We start from the raw sequence: 16276 nt of genomic DNA on the forward strand, positions 1-16276 counted from the left end.
CAAACAGAATGTGCACAGAAACTCTACATGACCGAACGAAGGACACTGAAACTTCTGACACAGTGTTCGAATAGGAAAATTAGAATAGATATCGAAATAAAAATAGGTTTGAACTCAGATTTACGCTGAAATACTGGCTTGAATTTGTGCTTTGATTCATTTTGCTATTTTGTCTGTTAGATGTTTTTTAGGTGTGTTTATATCCAGACCAGTCTGACTGATTTTAACATTAATGGCCATAGACATATGAGGGCTGTCAGAATATCCAGTTCCCTTAAAATATTAGATTGCGTAGTTGTGTAAATAAATAATTACTCAGGTCGAAATAGTGCTCTTGTATTTCTTTATCTAGATCATCTGGCATTTTATTCTGCATATTTTCCACTGTATTTTCAGTTGACATTTTAAAACTCATTTATTTTTGTTACACACTGAATAAAAATCGATGTACAAATAGTATATGATACAAAAATAAAGCATTAGAAAAAAAGGACAGTTAACACAGAAGTGACTCTTTGACCAGGGTTATGCAGTTTTGGGCTTTTTTTGTTTCCGTTTGACTTTTCCTGACGCCAGGCAGACCTTCTTCTTTTTCCTCTCATTGAAGTTGATCCTACAGAAAGGGTTAAATGGTTTAATTATGCATGCTAAATCTGAACAGAGCAACAAATACATTTAATCTACAAAGAAATGTGCATAATCCCACAAGTAGCACCTTCTACAACAGAAGCAACATCTTGTGTAGTAAGCAAGAGCATTACAGTTACCATAAAATCTGTTGTGGTAGGCACATGGCATTAATAAATCTTTGTGCTTATCAGTTAGAAAATTCCAGTTTAAGCAGTTGATGAATATTCCTGATTTAACTGTGTTGTGTTCATGGAGAAAATACTGTCATTGTGTGGAGACATTTTTACAGGAACTTTGCCGTTGCACATTTCTTCATCCAACAGTTTTCCAAAGAAATTGAATTGGTTTCTGTAACTGAAACTGCACCATTATGTTCAGACCTACAAGTTTAATAAAACTCAGAATTTAGTTCAGTCTAAACTGCAAAGAGCTCCATTTTGAATCTGCTAGGTTGGATTAAAAACATCTCCTTGCAGTAGACCAGAGGTGCCTAAGATCTATCCTATAAATGACCAAAATACAAACCAGAATGAGGGCAGTAGGCTTAAAATAAATGTTGCATTATACTTAATTATAATGTTGAAAACTCTCTTGTGGTTTATATGATAAAATATATATATCATAATAAATATTATGATTTAATATGTAAAAATAAATAAATAGAAAAGAGGATTGTGCAAAGATGCTTAAACTAGGGCATCTCTGAGCTAGACTCTGTTTGAATTAAGGGGAAGACCCCTCGCCTATGGCTTCATCCAAAAGGTTTTGAGAAATGGGTGGCTGCAGTATTTTTTGCCTCTTGATACACTAGAGGACAGTGTTGATCCAATTCAGTTGTTGATACACTAAAAGAAACTAAAAGAAATTAAAAGAACTAATATAAGATAACAAATTAAAAAAAGAAACAAACAAAGAATGCAACTGTACAGTAAGCATTTCCTTATTTGTCAATCTACATACCATAAGAAATGAGTAGCATTACAGTACAGAAAAACAGGATTTCTGCTTGTTTATTGGTTGAAGTGTCCTCTGACATCAAATAAAAAAGTGGAGTTAAAGACGTACATCACCAGATTTAGCCAATGAAATTAAACACTCCAACCAATAAACTACTACAGAACTGTTATACTGTACAGTACATGTACTTACTATAAATGTGATAGTGTACTGTATTTCTAAAAATTTACACAAGATGAATCTCGCTATATATATATATATATATATATATATATATATATATATATATATATATATATATATTTTAAAAAAATGTCGTTATGTTACATACCGCTTCCAGCAGTTATGAAGCTTCTCTCCTTGTTTGGAATTTGGAGCCAGACATACGGCTTTACTCCCTATGAAGACACTAGGATTGAGATCAGGCAGATGTTACAAACACTTCCACCAGTCTGCTGTAGCAGGAAATTATTTCTCTCAAGGACAAGACCCAATGGGCTGTTATGACATGCATTTTGTGACAGTGTGGTATAGTGTTTATGTAATTGAAACCCTACTAGTTTGTAGCTTTGAGCCAAAGGGGTTGGCTAATACCACATGTGATCTAAATTTCCTTTTAACTGTCTGGAATTGAGTATTTTGCCTATTCGTGTCTCAACAGCTCCTAAGAGAAAGAACTGCACAAGTCAGAGGCATACCAAAGGAAAAGTACTTCTCCTCAACTTATCCCATAACAGGCATTGAGATTAAACCAGGCGTGTAGATGTAGTTTGATAGAAAAAAAGAGAACAATATCTACAACAATGCATACAAATTGGCATGAGAGTCTAAGCTTCTGTGTGAAAGAACCAAAATACTCCTGGAGGATATGGCCAGTGAAAAATAACTTCTCATTGTCTAGTATGCTTATCCAATATGTGCATCTGCTAATTTATTTGACATTTCTATAAAACAATCCAAATAAATTGACCTTTCAGCTTGCTCTGTAGCAATATAATATCTACCAGTTTCCCTATCTAGTACATCTGTCTATCCTAAAATGCTTATAAAAATTCATGCAACAGCACATGTATGTATGTATGTATGTATGGATGTATAAATTGATTATTCTACAGCACACACACTGTTAACATGTGGCATTGTTTTTTAAAATTAGAATTTACTTACATGATTTGCACTTTATAGCAGTGAGGCCCTGAATTAATCACGTTGAAGTTCGATACTCTTCTCATTGGTACACCATCAGTCTCTCTGAGGCACATACATTTTTCCCGAATGTTTACTGCTGCTGTCTTCTTATCTAGAATCAACAAAAGGAAAACAGGATTAGCCCGATGTTTGTATTGTATGTAGAGTGTTTACAAATGTGCATAGAGTACCTCTGCCTACGAGGAGGTTTAAGCAAAGGAGAAACAGCAGTAGTGTTATAGTCCCTTGAACACTCCTGAAAGCCATGATTTGTTCAGTTGCAGCTGCAGTGAAGAAGTCGCTGTTTGTCCGTTTGCCGGGAGAGAGAGAGAGAGAGCGTGATATCTACTTTTCCTTAATAACACGCCTTTTTTTTTTCCTGTCTGTCCATATTTAGACACAACCATGTCACATGATTTCTAGTAGACATTCCTGAGACAGCTCTTAAAAACAATAAAATCATTGATAATTTTGTTAAATATTAACCCATCAATGGTAATCGTTGTTGAAATGGAATTCATTAACTGGGAAAAACAGAAATAACAAATAGAGTTTCAGTGTAAAGTATCTCAATCATTGTTATTTACTTTGCAAAAGTTATAATTGTCAAATGCTGTTAGATGTTAAAAAGGGTAAAGGTTTTTAAAACAACAGCCAGCAATAACAAAAGCAATATGATTATTGCAGAATTTGTATCATTGACATAATCTCTGATCAATTTGTAATGTTTTTGCAAGTTCTTTCCCTGTCTGTGTGAGTTTTTCCCCAATTTTTTCCCCCCCGAAATCCTGCCAATGAATTAGTTGACTTCTCTTAATTGCCCCTATGTGTGAGGATGTGTGTGATTCCTTAAAAAAAACTGCAACTAGAGGTTAATATATTCATGAATCACAATATTTTTTACAAAAATGTTTTCTGACTGGAGTATTATTACCTTTTATAAGCAGTGGTGGATGAAGTACACAAACAATGTAGTTGAGTAAAAGTAGAGATACACTAGATAAAATATTACTCCAGTAAAAGTAAATGTGCTCCCTTTAAACTTTCACTTGAGTAAAAGTACAAAAGTTTTTGCCCTCAAATGTACTTAAATATCTAAAGTATTATGATTTATTATGGCTATAATGTCCTGTTATCATTTTTGTCACAAGACTCTCTTTATGTGAAAACACTGATATCTTTTAAAATCATCATGAGCCCCAAACCTTCTTTTTAACTACTTCAAAAACAATCATGCATATGCGCGACAAGTTAGGAGTTTCTTCCATCATTTATTCTTCTCTAAATGTTCTGCTTTCTATTAAAGTGACGTGGAACTGTATGTTGGTGGTAAGTAGATACTACCATCGGCAATCAAAACAAGTATAAAACGGAGCACATGCTTTGCACTGATTCGTGGCTTGCTGCGTGCTTGACCAGTTTTTATCCACTCATAAATAAAAAGAAACAGTTTTTCTGTAGTTGAGTAAAAAGTAAGATATCTGACATTGAAATGTAGTAAAGTTAAGGTCAAAGTTTCCCCAAAATGCAAATGCTTCAGTCAAGTGAAAAAAAGAACAGTACTGTACTTAAGTACAGTAACGAATTACATTTACTTTGTTCCTGTCCCCCACTGCTTATATATGCATGCAATAATAAAAAGATTAGACTGTTCTTTTTTTAATTTATTTATTGTAAAGCTTAGTAAAAAAATTACATTTAACAAAAAATATATACATATGTACAGTGTGCAAAATACATCCCCTTCTCTTATTAATACTACACAAAACCGGCAATAACATGACCTTTTTATGACTTTATTTCTAGGGCCACCCTTTTTATGCAGTTTGTAAAACAATCAAATTGCTACATAAAGCTTATAAAAATCTATTCAAGAGTATCATTTACAGTAGTTTACAGTAGTTGCCATCGTGCTCTCCTGAGTATCTTTTAAATCGACTTCGATTTGGTATGCTTGCTCCTCTGAGGACGTGGTCGGAGTCTTCCCATGCATATCTTACCGATCTTGCCCAACTCTTGTTTTCTATAAAAAAATTAAAAATTAAGGCAGTGTTTCACTGAAAATAAATTGCATGTACAGTAAAAAAAATAAAATAAATAAATAAAATTCATTGCATAAAGATTCACCCCTAAATTTTTTTACACTGTTTCCAGGTTATAACAAAATTATAAAATGTAGAAAAGTTCAATAGGGTAGAATACTAATGCAAAGCACTATATTTCATTAGCATTCTCTTACCTGTGCCAGCATTTCAGGAGTCTTTTGCCTTGAGGTCCATGAGGACTGAGACAAACCTGTTTGTTTCCTTTCTTTAGTGTCACACTATATTTACGAACACAGATATAAAGTGTCAGAGGAGTGTTAAATGTGTAAGTTGAGCTACATTTGGAAGAATCTCTGGTTTGTTACTCACATAATTTCGTCTCTTGTGCAGCCAGGTCTTTTTAAGATGACCGTGAAATCTGAAAATGGACCCATGTCTCCGTTCTTGGACTTTAGACAAATGCAGCGGTTTGGAATATGCTGACTCTCTACCGTCTGAACTGCAATAAAGAAACACCACAATTACATTTTTAAATGAAACAACAATTTGGTCTTTTATGTAACAACTATATCAATGTAATACATTTTTTCTTAATTACAAATTGGTTGGTTACATGCATATTTATAAGATATCCCAAAAGACTTTTTTTTTGTATATAATCGTAGTTTTTAAGAAGCCTGTAGATTCTCTGGTTTTATAACTTACCTATGTATTGGATGCAGATTCCCAGCACCAGAAGAGCAGGGAAAGTGTGTGCTGTGGACTTCATTTTAAGACTGTGTAATGCCAGTGTTTTGCTTTGCGTTGCCTCTTTTAAGCCTTCTGAATGGGGTTTCCCGGGACTTTGGACACTCCCTGGAAATTCCTTTACTGCTAAGCTGAACTACAGCGATTTATAAGAAATGGGACTTTTTTCATAGACCGCCTGAAAAGGCCTTTAATTATCAAAGAGGTATTTGATTATACAGTGTTATTAAAAGAAAAATGGACCGATATCATGACTCATTGCTTCAGTTTTCAAGCATTGTCATGGAACGAGTCAGTGACTATGTTTTGAATGGCTGCCACGTTTAGTTATCATATTGCTTAATAAAATTGGTTCATTCTTTTTGAATAACCATGTATTATAAGGAAAATATTATTTGGTCACATTTACAGGGAGGAAAATAAGTATTTGAACACCCTGCTATTTTGCAAGTTCTCCCACTTAGAAATCATGGAGGGGTCTGAAATTGTCATCGTAGGTTCATGTCCACTGTGAGAGACATAATCTAAAAAAAAAAATCCAGAAATCACAATATATGATTTTTTTTAACTTTATTTGTATGATACAGCTGCAAATAAGTATTTGAACACCTGAGAAAGTAAATATTAATATTTGGTACAGTAGCCTTTGTTTGCAATTACAGAGGTCAAACGTTTCCTGTAGTTTTTCACCAGGTTTGCACACACTGCAGGAGGGATTTTGGCCCACTCCTCCACACAGATCTTCTCTAGATCAGTCAGGTTTCTGGCCTGTCGCTGAGAAACACGGAGTTTAAGCTCCCTCCAAAGATTCTCTATTGGGTTTAGGTCTGGAGACTGGCTAGGCCACGCCAGAACCTTGATATGCTTCTTACAGAGCCACTCCTTGGTTATCCTGGCTGTGTGCTTCGTCATGTTGGAAGACCCAGCCTCGACCCATTTTCAATGCTTTAACTAAGGGAAGGAGGTTGTTCCCCAAAATCTCGCAATACATGGCCCCGGTCATCCTGTCCTTAATAAATTGCAGTCGCCCTGTCCCATGTGCAGAAAAACACCCCCAAAGCATGATGCTACCACCCCCATGCTTCACAGTAGGGATGGTGTTCTTGGGATGGTACTCATCATTCTTCTTCCTCCAAACACGTTTAGTGGAATTATGACCCAAAAGTTCTATTTTGGTCTCATCTGACCACATGACTTTCTCCCATGACTCCTCTGGATCATCCAAATGGTCATTGGCAAACTTAAGACGTGCCTGGACATGTGCTGGTTTAAGCAAGGGAACCTTCCGTGCCATGCATGATTTCAAACCATGACGTCTTAGTGTATTACCAACAGTAACCTTGGAAACGGTGGTCCCAGCTCTTTTCAGGTCATTGACCAGCTCCTCCCGTGTAGTTCTGGGCTGATTTCTCACCTTCCTTAGGATCATTGAGACCCCACGAGGTGAGATCTTGCATGGAGCCCCAGTCCAAGGGATATTGACAGTCATGTTTAGCTTCTTCCATTTTCTAATGATTGCTCCAACAGTGGACCTTTTTTCACCAAGCTGCTTGGCAATTTCCCTGTAGCCCTTTCCAGCCTTGTGGAGGTGTACAATTTTGTCTCTAGTGTCTTTGGACAGCTCTTTGGTCTTGGCCATGTTAGTAGTTGGATTCTTACTGATTGTATGGGGTGGACAGATGTCTTTATGCAGCTTACGACCTCAAACAGGTGCATCTAATTTAGGATAATAAATGTAGTGGAGGTGGACATTTTAAAGGCAGACTAACAGGTCTTTGAGGGTCAGAATTCTAGCTGATAGACAGGTGTTCAAATACTTATTTGCAGCTGTATCATACAAATAAATAGTTTAAAAATCATATATTGTGATTTCTGGATTTTATTTTTATTTTTTTTAGATTATGTCTCTCACAGTGGACATGCACCTACGATGACAATTTCAGACCCCTCCATGATTTCTAAGTGGAAGAACTTGCAAAATAGCAGGGTGTTCAAATACTTATTTTCCTCACTGTAGATTAGAGATACATTAATATTTAAATGATCAATTATTCAAAAGAATTAATCAATAAATAACCACCTGAATAAGGGTAATGATTGAGAGGTTAAAACAGCAAGTTTACATTTAATATTTAGATTTTTATCTATAATAATATGTACTTTCTGTGCTAGAGTTAATCTAACAACTTGAAGTTTGAAATGTCTGGGTTGAAAAGCATCATTCTCTCTCATGCTTTATGTAAACTAAAAAAAAAAATCATTCATCATTAATATTAGCTAAACTTAAACAGGTTAAACTTTCACATATTTTACTGCTACACTGAAATTTTTTATATTAAGCTTCTTGAATAATAGGTAATATGAGACTATGTAATGTTAAGAGCTTTGTAGCGCTGTGAGCTGTGGTGATATTAAATTGTGAACCATCAAAATGTCTTCACAAAGGCAAATGCTTGGACATGGCATCCCCTGCTGTTATATGAACTGAAACTTATTCATGAATCCAGCTCACGATTTCCCAGACAGGCACATGAACCTTTTAATAATAACCAGAATATACTTGGCAATATGGTTGAGAACATGGATGAGTAGGTGCCCTAAAAATTCTGGATGTTACACAACTCAAACGGCACAAACAACAGGTTTCCTGACTATGCAAAACAAAAAAAGGCACATCCAGCAAATTAGACAACCATAAGGTTTTAACATAAAGCTAGATGGAATGATGGTTGGATTGGTGTACTTTATTGAATATATTAAAAATCAGAAATATGGAAAAGAAAAGTCAAGCACCACACATTCACCTGACGTCAAAATCATCCCCACAAACTCAAAGTTATAAGGCTGTATTTCTCCTGATGTAAGAGCTCATTTGTATGACATTTGTAAGACTCTCTTCCTGATAAATTGCATGTATGCCTAATAATGCCTTTCATCATATCACAAAATAAGTCATGGTCTCAAGGTCTCAACTTTGTTCTTTTAAGATAATAAAAAAATGTGGAACTGCCAGACCTCTGTTTGATACTGACTTATCTTGCCTAGTCAAAAAAATTTTTTGTCACAGCCATTTCTTAACTAAGAACAGTAATCTTAAATGTCTGTAGTATTTAAACAATCTCCCATGATTCTCAATCTATTTTTACTTGTTTTCTAATTTCTACTTCAGTCTGAGCAGTGTCTTGCATGTGTGTTGCAAGTGAATCAGTTGATCTACTGAGTGGTTTTTTTTTTTTTTTTTTTTTTTTTTACAACTGTGTTAAAATTGTTGGGCTTGAAAACAGGTTTGTGACCCACCCCAGCAGCTTCATTGTTATTCAATTGATTCAGTAATAAAAGTCTGCACACTATTACACAACATGTCAGTTGTTAAATATAAAAATCCATGTCCATTTAATCTATAAATTTTTGTGTTTATTTGGGTGACCTTGTATATCATATAAAAAAAAAAAAATAAAAAAAAACAATAACTTTTAGGAAAGAAGACGTACAAATTGTTGTGAAATGCCATGCCACTTAAGGAGTGGTCATAAATCTCTGGCATTTACTTTCACTTGATCGACCTGCAAAAAATTAAAGACCAGGACAATGTTTTACAAATAAATGAAAATTCTTTTTGACTTTGTGTTTACTTTGCTTTGCTTAAATGCGCCCTCTCTCACTTCTTCTAGCTAAGTGGATAACAGAAACGTCCCATCATGAATCCTGCTGAAATCCCCTTTGTCAGAGTGAACGAAGAGAAAGTCATCTCAAAGTAATGGCAACTCTTTATTTTGAGCATTTCCCATGTCCTGTCCAAGAATCAGAACCCGTGATTTTTTTTTTCCTTTTCTCAAGGTCAGAGCTGTTGTCCCTTTTAAAAACCTATAACTGCTACCATGAAGGAAAGAGTTTTCAGCTTCGTCTTCGAGAGGTATGTGCAAACTAAAAGTTCAATCCAGGTGTCTAGGTATTGTTTACTTTTAGTTTTGTGTTTAAAATTCTGTGGGATTTCAATGGAGGGCTTTGAATGGTATTATGTGCTAAGTTTCAGAAGGTAGTCTAGCTGAAACCATTCCCTGTTATTATACTCCAAAATCCAAATATCCGTATTTTCCAGACTATAAGCCGCTACTTTTTTCCCCACTCTGAACCCCACGGCTTAAATATTGAAGCGGCTAATTTATGGATTTTTCCGGGGTTTTTCCCAGTTTCACAAGCTTCAAGACAAAAAACTGAGCCCCATAACATTAGACCAATGAAATTGCAAAACGGGTTCAGGTGAACCAATGAAACTCTTTATATTAAATCAGATGCGCTCCCACTGAATCGGGCCGCACCACATCATAAATATGGATGATGTTCCTCTGACGTTTGACCTGCCGCTCATTTGGACTGTCAACAGGAAATGCGAATCATTCGTCGCGCTGAAAACAACCGGGCAGGAAAAAACACACTTCACCTGTGTTCTGAGCTGCACGGCATCGGGAGAAAAGCTTCACCGATGGTAATTTTTAAACGCACGACGATGCCAAAAGAAAAAGATAAATTGTTGTGAAATAAAGGAGGAAGACAGTGAACAATGACTTTCTTGGTAGGCTACTGTTTAGATACAAGCCGTGTAACAGACACTGTCTTTTATTAAAGCCTGTGTAAAGTTCATTAGTTTCAATGTAGACACCTGCGGCTTATAGACAGGTGCAGCGTATTTATGTTCAAAATAAAAATCTTTGTAAAATTCAGTGGGTGAGGCTTAAATATGAGTGAGCTTAATAGTCCGGAAATTACGGTATCACAAACTCACATACTCGTATATAAGTTTTGTGCGGCAGGCAAACGGTATAATTGTGGTACGATACGTTGGGACACTGCCTGGATGCCTTACTCTCTCCAGTGGTCGACAGAGTTTAGTTATCTCTGTGTTGGAAAGCATATTTTTTCCTTTTTTTTTTTTTTTTTTTTGACGTTTTAAAGCCCAATTTTAGCGCTTGTCTCTCTCCTTTTTATTGCTGTTGCCAACACTGAACCGGATGCGCGCCAGCTGTCACATACATATATAGTTTGTAAAGTTAATACATTACGGTGCTGTAAATTGCTCTGTTATGCTAAACTATGTACGGTAATTTGTTAAATTATAAACAAATAACAGTATTCTACCCCTTACTGCTCACCATTCTTTAAGACTCCTAGGTAGGCTAAGCCATGTCTTGATTTACAATATTTTCAGGCTACATTAGGGACTACGTGTATTAGATAGAGAGATCGATTAAAATAATACAGTTAAATACGTTTATTGAGAAAAATCTTAGAAGTCAGAAAAGTTTTATAGAACATAAATGTAGTGAAACACTGTCTTCAGTTCATAATTATGTTTTGTACAATTCTCTATTACTATTGACCTTATAATAAGACTCAGATGGTTACATTTTGTGACATGTCAAAAGGTTTGGCACAGTAAATATAAGTCTTTCAACAGTCTTTCAACAGTTCATGTCAGACATGTTTCTAACTGTTAGTATTGAGGCCTTTTTTCAGCCAAACAATAAAGGAGTATTGATTGTGAAATTACCTTTCCATGTAATTGCAGTATCTTTTTTTTTTTTTCTTCTTCTCCAAAGGCTGTTTATATTTCAATCATTAACAGCAATATGCTCAGGCAGAAAGGAAATTATTCCACACAGCAAGTAGCTCTGGAAGAAGACACTATTGTTATTAAATGTCTAAAACAAATAAAACCTCAGGAAAGCCTTCCCCGAAGGTTGGGGGTTATTATAACTATAAAGGAGGGACTAGTCTGAAATGCAAATGGAGGTGGAGAGGTGTCCACATATTTACACTGTGCACTTTGTGATTGTGTTATGAAAAAGATTACAGCAATCTGAATTCTACAAAACAGGCATATTTATTCTTTGATAGTATGGCGAATGTCAGTCTCGCCAAAGACTCCTTACAAATATTTTATTTAAAAGAAAACTAGGCCACTGACCTAGTTTTTGATGTAGCCTTTTTTTTTTGTTGCTTCAGCTTTTGTGGACAAAAGAGATGATTGTGTCTTTACATGTGCTATTTTGTGAATAATAAATGCTGTTGTGTTGGAAGGATGAATGATTACAAATGAGAATCAGTGAGCTAATCAAGTAAAGTGTTTTTCCACTGAACCAACAGTGAACTGCTGTTTACAGAGGATACATTTAAGTTAACTGAACTGTACTTTATGAAATATTATGATTAATATTTAAAAAAACTTTATGATTTATTTTGAATCTCTCACTAACAGCCATGCACAGGTCAGAATGATTAAATCTGAGTGCCTGTAAGATGACACTTGAAATGGATTTGTGTTTGAGCCGGATGGCAAATAAAGTGAGCAATATAAGGTGCGGCCTTGGGTTCATGACAACTTACTTTTCTGCCAGTTGTGTGGGTGCGTGCATTGGAGGTAAATGCCTTCACTGTATTTAACCCCCAACACAACAATTCTGACCACAAATGCTTTTGACTTTGTCCAAAGTAAATTTCCTTTTTTTTATTGCATTTCCTATTACATAACCATTTTTTTGCTATTACACAGCTGCTTTGTAACTCTTTTGCCTGAGTTAAGCAATGTGTATAAACTGATTTGTATAAGTTGTAATTAAAAGTAATTAATGGCCACAGATGTTGAAGAAACATAATCTTAAAGCTAAGTACATAATGCTTAAATTGAGCAACTGTACGTCTGTGAACAGTTTCTAGCATCACATCAGGTATCTTTATGTAGGTGAGATTCTCCGGAATAGTTAATCATACTTCATAATAAAGTCATTAACCTTAGGCTCTTTGTTAGTAAGCACAAGCCTCTACACTTAAATATGAATAAGTCTATACTTACTTTTTGTCTGGGCTGTCAATAACCTCATGAAAATAAGGTAGACGTCATTTATTTAATATCTCTTCAGGCACGGATCAAAAGTGAGGATCTTTTTAAAAATAGAGTGAGGAAAAGAGAACAGAAGTGGGAATGTTCTAAAGAGCCCTCAAGACTCCAAATTTCTCGTGAACAAGAGGTTTTCCTTTGGGAGTCAGATAAGTAGTAAAGCAAGACCATGTTTATTAATGTGCATTTATAGTGTTCAGCCTGGTCCGGTCCATAGTCTTAAAATGATTATTGTTCTTATATTTATAAATAGAACTTAGTTAACAAAATAATATTGTGGGCACTTACAAACTAAATTAACAAAAATGCTACGTTCAGTTCCAGTTAAGAACAATTGTGAACTTGGGTGTAACTTGTGAAGACTGGAGTAGTATAAACTTAGGGATGCACCGAATATTCGGCCACCGAAAATTTTCGGCCGAAAATGGCCCAAAAGTGCATTTTCGGTTTTCGGTCGAAAGACTTTGATCACCGAAACAACACGGCCGAACAGGGCCGCTGGAAGTAATTTTGAACAGGGGGGGCTGTGAAGTTTTATTATTATAAATTTTTTTTTTTTTTGACAAAAAAACCTATGAGCCTATGGGCCTATTTAGAATACATTTAAAAAAATAACATAGGGCTGTGACGATGGCACTTTTTTTTCTTTTTTTACCACCGCGGTGGTAGTGGACCAAATACCGGCGGTGTTGCGGTGGTTGGGGGGTTGTAAAAAAATAAAAACAAACAAAGAAACAACACACTAAAGCCTGTAAAGCATTGAACTAAATATCAGGAAATACTGGTAACTAACATGATATAATAAAGTTGAATCCATTAAAAAAAAAAAAAAAAAAAAAAAGTTTTATATTTCCACACAAAGACGCGTTATAGCCTACCTCTCTGCGCTTTGAGAGGGATGTGGTACACGAGCAGGAAAGAGACCACCGATCTCTTTTTCTGATATCTTCATGTTGTTGTAAAAGGTACGAAGAGCTAATTTTATCTTCCACAAGGGCTGCAGCACCCCCTATTGGCGAGAGAGCGATTTTTTAAAAATGAAAATGGCCGCAGGAAAAAAACTTCCTGCGGCCATGCGGCCGAAACAGTTTGTTGTGATGACGCAAACAGAAACCGCTGCCTGCACGTGCATGTCTAAAACAACATGTCTGCGGTGTGGACGTATTTCAGTATATCTGAGAAAGACCAATGGATAGCGATTTGCAAAACATGTAATTCCGAAATTTCGTCTGCAAAAACTTTCTCCACGTCGGGTTTAATTTGAAATCCAAACATCCGATCGCTATGCTGAATATCAGAGGAACGCAAACGCACAGAAAAGCAAAACCCCTCTGAGCACGCGCACTCCGTCTGTGGTGGACGTTTTTGGAAAGGCAGGAAGTTTCGCAGTGATATTGTTGTATTGTATCTTTAAGCAGTTGCACTTGTTCTGAATGCACTTTGTTTTTATGAAAGAACATATTTAATTGTACAACCTTTCAGCAGGCCAGAGGGTCTGTACATTATTATTTAATGTACACATGAGTGCATTAAACATTTAAGACTAAATTTTAATAAATTTTATCCTGTGCATTGTTGCAATGTGCTATAAATAAATATTTTCATAATTTGTAATTGATTAATTCTTTGAGACTTTAATATTAATTTATGCAATTGAAATGCCTTGATTTTAGTAAGTTTAGTACACAGTCATAGCCATAAATGCAATGGTAATAATAATTGCCATAATTTCTTTCGGTGTTTCGGTTTTCGGCCTTTCTTTCCTCCTTTTTCGGGTTTCGGCCAAGAATTTTAATTTCGGTGCATCCCTAGTATAATCCAATATGTCTGCAAAAATGTCTACAAATTGTGCAACAATTTCAGAATGGTGTTTCTCTTCCAACTTGTCTTCTCAGTTCACGGTGGTAAACATGGCCCTGTCCCAATTTTTGTTGAGACTTGTTACAGCCACAAATTCAGAATTACCTTATTTTTTCTTAAAATTGTTGATTTACTGTTTAAATATTTGATGTTTTTAATGTTCTATTTTGAATAAGTTATGGGTTTGAGATTTTCTCATTTTTCCTCACCAAGCTGTTTTTATTATACATCATACATCATAAGTTTTTTTTTATTTTTTATTGTGGTTGTACAATCCAGGCTGGTGAAAATGGTGTTCTATTATGTGGAATGGTTTCTTAAAACATTTTGAGAACATTAATACAAATCATTTATAAATGCCACAGGTTCCCTGGTGGTCTAGTGGTTAGGATGCGGCGCTCTCACCGCTGCGCCCCGGGTTTGATCCCCGGTCAGGGAACCAACCACAGCCATTAGGGTTGCACAAGTCTGCAGTGTGGGCTTTCAACCAGTAGATGGAACCTGTTGATTGCTAATAAATTATTCAAGTAAAATTATTAGATGAGCCAAATCTTATGTTTAAATTTTTTTCCAACAGACAGATTTGTGTTTGCGATTACAGTTTGTTTTATATATAAATACACAAGTCAAATGGGTATGCGTTAATAAATTACTTTGTTTTAGCGGCACTAATCTCACAACCTTCAACGCAACACATTTATTCACAACGTCTTTTCTTTACTTTATATATATATATATATATATATATATATATATATATATATATATATATATATATATATATATATATATATATATATGTAATATGTAAAAACTCCACCGGAAAATAATTTTTAATCACGAAACATTTCCGCCATGATGCACACATCCGCCAAGTAAAAGCATACATTTGGAAACGTAGCAAAGGTTCCCTTTGGTGTCCTGACAATTTACGTAATTTAACATACTCTAATTACTTTAAATCATTGTGTGTGTGTGTGTGTGTGTGTGTGTGTGTGTGTGTGTGTGTGTGTGTGTGTGTAATATATATATATATATATATATATATATATATATATATATATATATATTACAATATATAGTGAGGAAAATAAGTATTTGAACACCCTGCTATTTTGCAAGTTCTCCCACTTAGAAATCATGGAGGGGTTTAAAAATGTCATTGTAGGTGCATGTCCACTGTGAGAGACATTATCTAGAAAATTTTTTTTTAAAAATCCAGAAATCACAATATATGATTTTTAAACGTTTTATTTGTATGATACAGCTGCAAATAAGTATTTGAACACCTGTCTATCAGCTAGAATTCTGACCCTCAAAGACCTGTTAGTCTGCCTTTAAAATGTCCACCTCCACTACATTTATTATCCTAAATTAGATGCACCTGTTTGAGGTTGTTAGCTGCTTAAAGACACCTGTCCACCCCATACAATCAGTAAGAATCCAACTACTAACATGGCCAAGACCAAAGAGCTGGTCCACTGTTGGAGCAATCATTAGAAAATGGAAGAAGCTAAACATGACTGTCAATCTCCCTCGGACTGGGGCTCCATGCAAGATCTCACCTCGTGGGGTCTCAATGATCCTAAGGAAGGTGAGAAATCAGCCCAGAACTACACGGGAGGAGCTGGTCAATGACCTGAAAAGAGCTGGGACCACCGTTTCCAAGGTTACTGTTGGTAATACACTAAGACGTCATGGTTTGAAATCATGCATGGCACGGACGGTTCCCCTGTTTAAACCAGCACATGTCCAGGCACGTCTTAAGATTGCCAATGACCATTTGGATGATCTAGAGGAGTCATGGGAGAAAGTCATGTGGTCAGATGAGATCAAAATAGAACTTTTAGGTCATAATTCCACTAAACGTGTTTGGAGGAAGAAGAATGATGAGTACCATCCCAAGAACACCATCCCTACTGTGAAGCATGGGGGTGGTAGCATCATGCTTTGG

At 35.6% G+C, this 16276-nt stretch overlaps 2 protein-coding genes and 1 long non-coding RNA gene across 3 annotated transcripts in view; 1 reads left to right on the forward strand and 2 right to left on the reverse strand.

The window, feature by feature from the left end:
* The window catches only part of rassf4a (Ras association domain family member 4a), a 28688-nt gene that overhangs the window by 943 nt on the left and 11469 nt on the right, over nt 1–16276 (forward strand). Inside the window, exons 2-3 of the mRNA XM_083540343.1 lie at nt 9239–9321; nt 9405–9480. Coding sequence (XP_083396469.1) covers nt 9266–9321; nt 9405–9480 — 132 coding nt within the window. The 5' untranslated portion in view covers nt 9239–9265. The remainder of the gene's footprint in view (nt 1–9238; nt 9322–9404; nt 9481–16276) is intronic.
* Nucleotides 333–14551, reverse strand: LOC310725415. The gene is made up of 6 exons (XR_014533352.1): nt 14318–14551; nt 12418–12717; nt 2967–3076; nt 2755–2887; nt 1919–1996; nt 333–613 (listed from the first exon to the last, which is right to left on the reverse strand). It is a non-coding gene; the product is annotated as an uncharacterized lncRNA (long non-coding RNA).
* LOC310725414 (C-X-C motif chemokine 10-like) lies at nt 4422–5744 on the reverse strand. Its single transcript, XM_083540349.1, has 4 exons — nt 5526–5744; nt 5190–5319; nt 5015–5098; nt 4422–4798 (listed from the first exon to the last, which is right to left on the reverse strand). The coding sequence occupies exons 1-4, from the start codon at nt 5587–5589 to the stop codon at nt 4705–4707; spliced, it is 372 nt and encodes a 123-aa protein (XP_083396475.1). The 5' UTR covers nt 5590–5744; the 3' UTR covers nt 4422–4704.

The sequence above is a fragment of the Silurus aristotelis genome (assembly GCF_946808225.1).
Source record: "Silurus aristotelis genome assembly, chromosome: 4".
NCBI classification, from domain to species: domain Eukaryota; kingdom Metazoa; phylum Chordata; class Actinopteri; order Siluriformes; family Siluridae; genus Silurus; species Silurus aristotelis.